At 43.7% G+C, this 2691-nt stretch overlaps 1 protein-coding gene across 2 annotated transcripts in view; it reads left to right on the top strand.

The window, feature by feature from the left end:
• The window catches only part of LOC116697235 (cytosolic sulfotransferase 3), a 10010-nt gene that overhangs the window by 6219 nt on the left and 1100 nt on the right, over positions 1-2691 (top strand). For both annotated transcript variants that reach the window (XM_032528558.1, XM_032528557.1), the window contains exons 5-6: positions 646-772; positions 838-935. In XM_032528558.1, the coding sequence (XP_032384449.1) occupies positions 646-772; positions 838-935 (225 nt within the window). The remainder of the gene's footprint in view (positions 1-645; positions 773-837; positions 936-2691) is intronic.

Genomic DNA, 2691 nt, shown 5'->3' on the forward strand with positions numbered 1-2691 from the left:
TCTTAGGATCATTGAGACCCCACGAGGTGAGATCTTGCACGGAGCCCCAGTCCGAGGGTGATTGACAGTCATGCTTAGCTTCTTCCATTTTCCAATGATTGCTCCAACAGTGGACCTTTTTTCACCAAGCTGCTTGGCAATTTCCCATTAGCCCTTTCCAGCCTTGTGGAGGTGGACAATTTTGTCTCTAGTGTCTTTGGACAGTTCTTTGGTCTTGGCCATGTTAGTAGTTGGATTCTTACTGATGTATGGGATGGACAGGTGTCTTTATGCAGCTAACAACCTCAAACAGGCGCATCAAAGTTAGGATAATACATGGAGTGGAGGTGGACATTTTGAAAGCAGACTAACAGGTCTTTGAGGGTCAGAATTGTAGCTGATAGACAGGTGTTCAAATACTTATTTGCAGCTGTATCATACAAATAAATAGTTAAAAAATCATACACTGTGATTTCTGGATTTTTTTTTAGATCAGGTCTCTCACAGTGGACATGCACCTACGATGACAATTTCAGACCCCTCCATGATTTCTAAGTGGGAGAACTTGCAAAAATACGGGGTGTTCAAATACTTATTTTCCTCACTGTATTTCACATTCCATGCAATGCTGCTGTTCAGATAATGAAGTGCTTTCTTGTTGTGTAGATCATCTACGTGGCCCGCAATGCAAAGGACAGCGTGGTGTCTTATTTCCATTACGACCACATGAGCAAAATCCAACCAGAGCCTGGAGACTGGAGCACCTACCTCCAGAGATTCATGGAGGGAAAGGGTATGTATTAAAATGAAATAACAGGTTCTCCTCAAGAGCAATCATTCATTGTTCTGTTGCTTCAGTGGCGTTTGGATCCTGGTACAAGCATGTGAACGGCTGGTGGGAGAAGAAACAGAATTATCCAAACCTCCATTTCATGTTCTACGAAGGTCTGATTGAGGTAATTTATTTGTTTTTTGCGGGTTGATTTTGTGTGTGTTACTTTTTTTTTAAATGGAGTAGTGTGAATTCGGAAAGTAAAATTGCACGACCCATTGTTTTATCATTTATTACTCTTTTCACTCGGGATATATAAACAGAATACTACTGTTGTATGAACTTGTACATGGTAAGGACTTGAAAATAGAGCATTTAGATCGCATATGCTCTTCTATTTTGAGTTGTCAGATGATGTACACATGACCATATATCATATCCTACATTCTTAACCCTTGTGTTGTCCTTCGTGTCACAGGGACTTCTTTAGTTTACATTTTGTCTTAGCCTGGCGTTGTGCTTTGGGGTCCCCGGGGCCTTTTTCATTTCACGTCAACTTCCGTTGTGGACTCGCCCTTCGAGTCTCGGAGACCCTTGTTTATTTTTATGCAATTATACGTATGTTTCACTACTCCCGCCTTGTGTCCATTGGGTCCCAGGGACCCCGGAGGACGAGATGAGGCTATTGGGATACGCGTTCGAGTGCAGGAAGGGACTCTGGGACCCCAGAGGACAGGGCCATGGTAGCAGAAAAATACGATTGAATACAGGTGGGTCTCTGGGAGCCGAAGGACAACACAAGGGTTAAGACAATCATGGTCTTTTTCTGAAGAAACTAACTAACTACTTGTTTTATATTTGGTCATCTTACTTTCTGCTTTGCTCCCATCGCCCCTAGAAACATAAATGTAGGTCGTAATTGCTGCTTGAACAAATGACCTCTGGGAGTGTTTGTTACGTTAGGACAGTCTCACCCAAAGGTTTTAATTTCTTCTTCATTGATATTATATCTGCCATTGTTGTATTTTGATCTTTACTCAACAGTTAGTATTACAACACAAAATGTGGGGGTTGTCCGTGCTTGTGTTTGAATGATTTAAAATCTCCCTTTTCAGGTTCCTTTTCTCAAAGTTCTGTGCTAGCTGATGATATTGTGGTGATAATCACCAACATACTGTATATAGAAGAGCTCTTATATAGAAGTGCCTTATTGTCCCACTAGAGCACTACGCTCCCAGAATTCAGAGCTACTTGTGGTTCCTAGAGTCTCTAAAAGTAGGTTGGGAGCAACAGCCTTCAGCTATCAGGCTCCTCTACTGTGGAACCAGCGCCCGGTCTGGGTTCAGGGACAGAAACCGTCACCACATTTAAGAATAACCTGAAAACCCTCCTCTTTGAGGAAGCCTATAGTTAGGGAGTGAGGAGTTGCAGCGTCCGCCTAGCCAGACCCACCTGCTTCTCTTCATAGTCGTCAGATTCCTCTACCATATAATCAATGATATCATAAAAGTAGAGCGAGGCAGACCAGTAAAGCCTGATCAGGCTGGGGAGAGTTCTAGCCTGACCAGGCACCTCTCCTTAACCTGTCTCTCTTAGTTATTCTGTTATAGTTCTACACTGCTTTGACACATGGAGCTTCTCTCTCCTTTCCCTTTCCATTTGTGTGCATCCTGTCCAAGAGATGCTTGTTACTAACCTAGTTCTGGAGATTTTACTCCCCAGAGTCCTTAGGCTTTCTTTTCGCCCAGCATATTTTCTTGGCTTAGGATGGCAACAAGATCTTAGTTGCAGCTGTTGCTGTGGTCCTGCTGCACTCCCTGTTAAACCCTGCAATGTCCTGCCGCGTCTGCTGAACTGGCCCCGTCAGACTCCGCCTACCAAGAGCCTGGGTCCGTACGGAGGTTTCTTCCAAAAAGGGAGTTTTTCCTCACCACTGTCAC

This window comes from Etheostoma spectabile, chromosome 10, assembly GCF_008692095.1.
Source record: "Etheostoma spectabile isolate EspeVRDwgs_2016 chromosome 10, UIUC_Espe_1.0, whole genome shotgun sequence".
Lineage (NCBI taxonomy): Eukaryota > Metazoa > Chordata > Actinopteri > Perciformes > Percidae > Etheostoma > Etheostoma spectabile.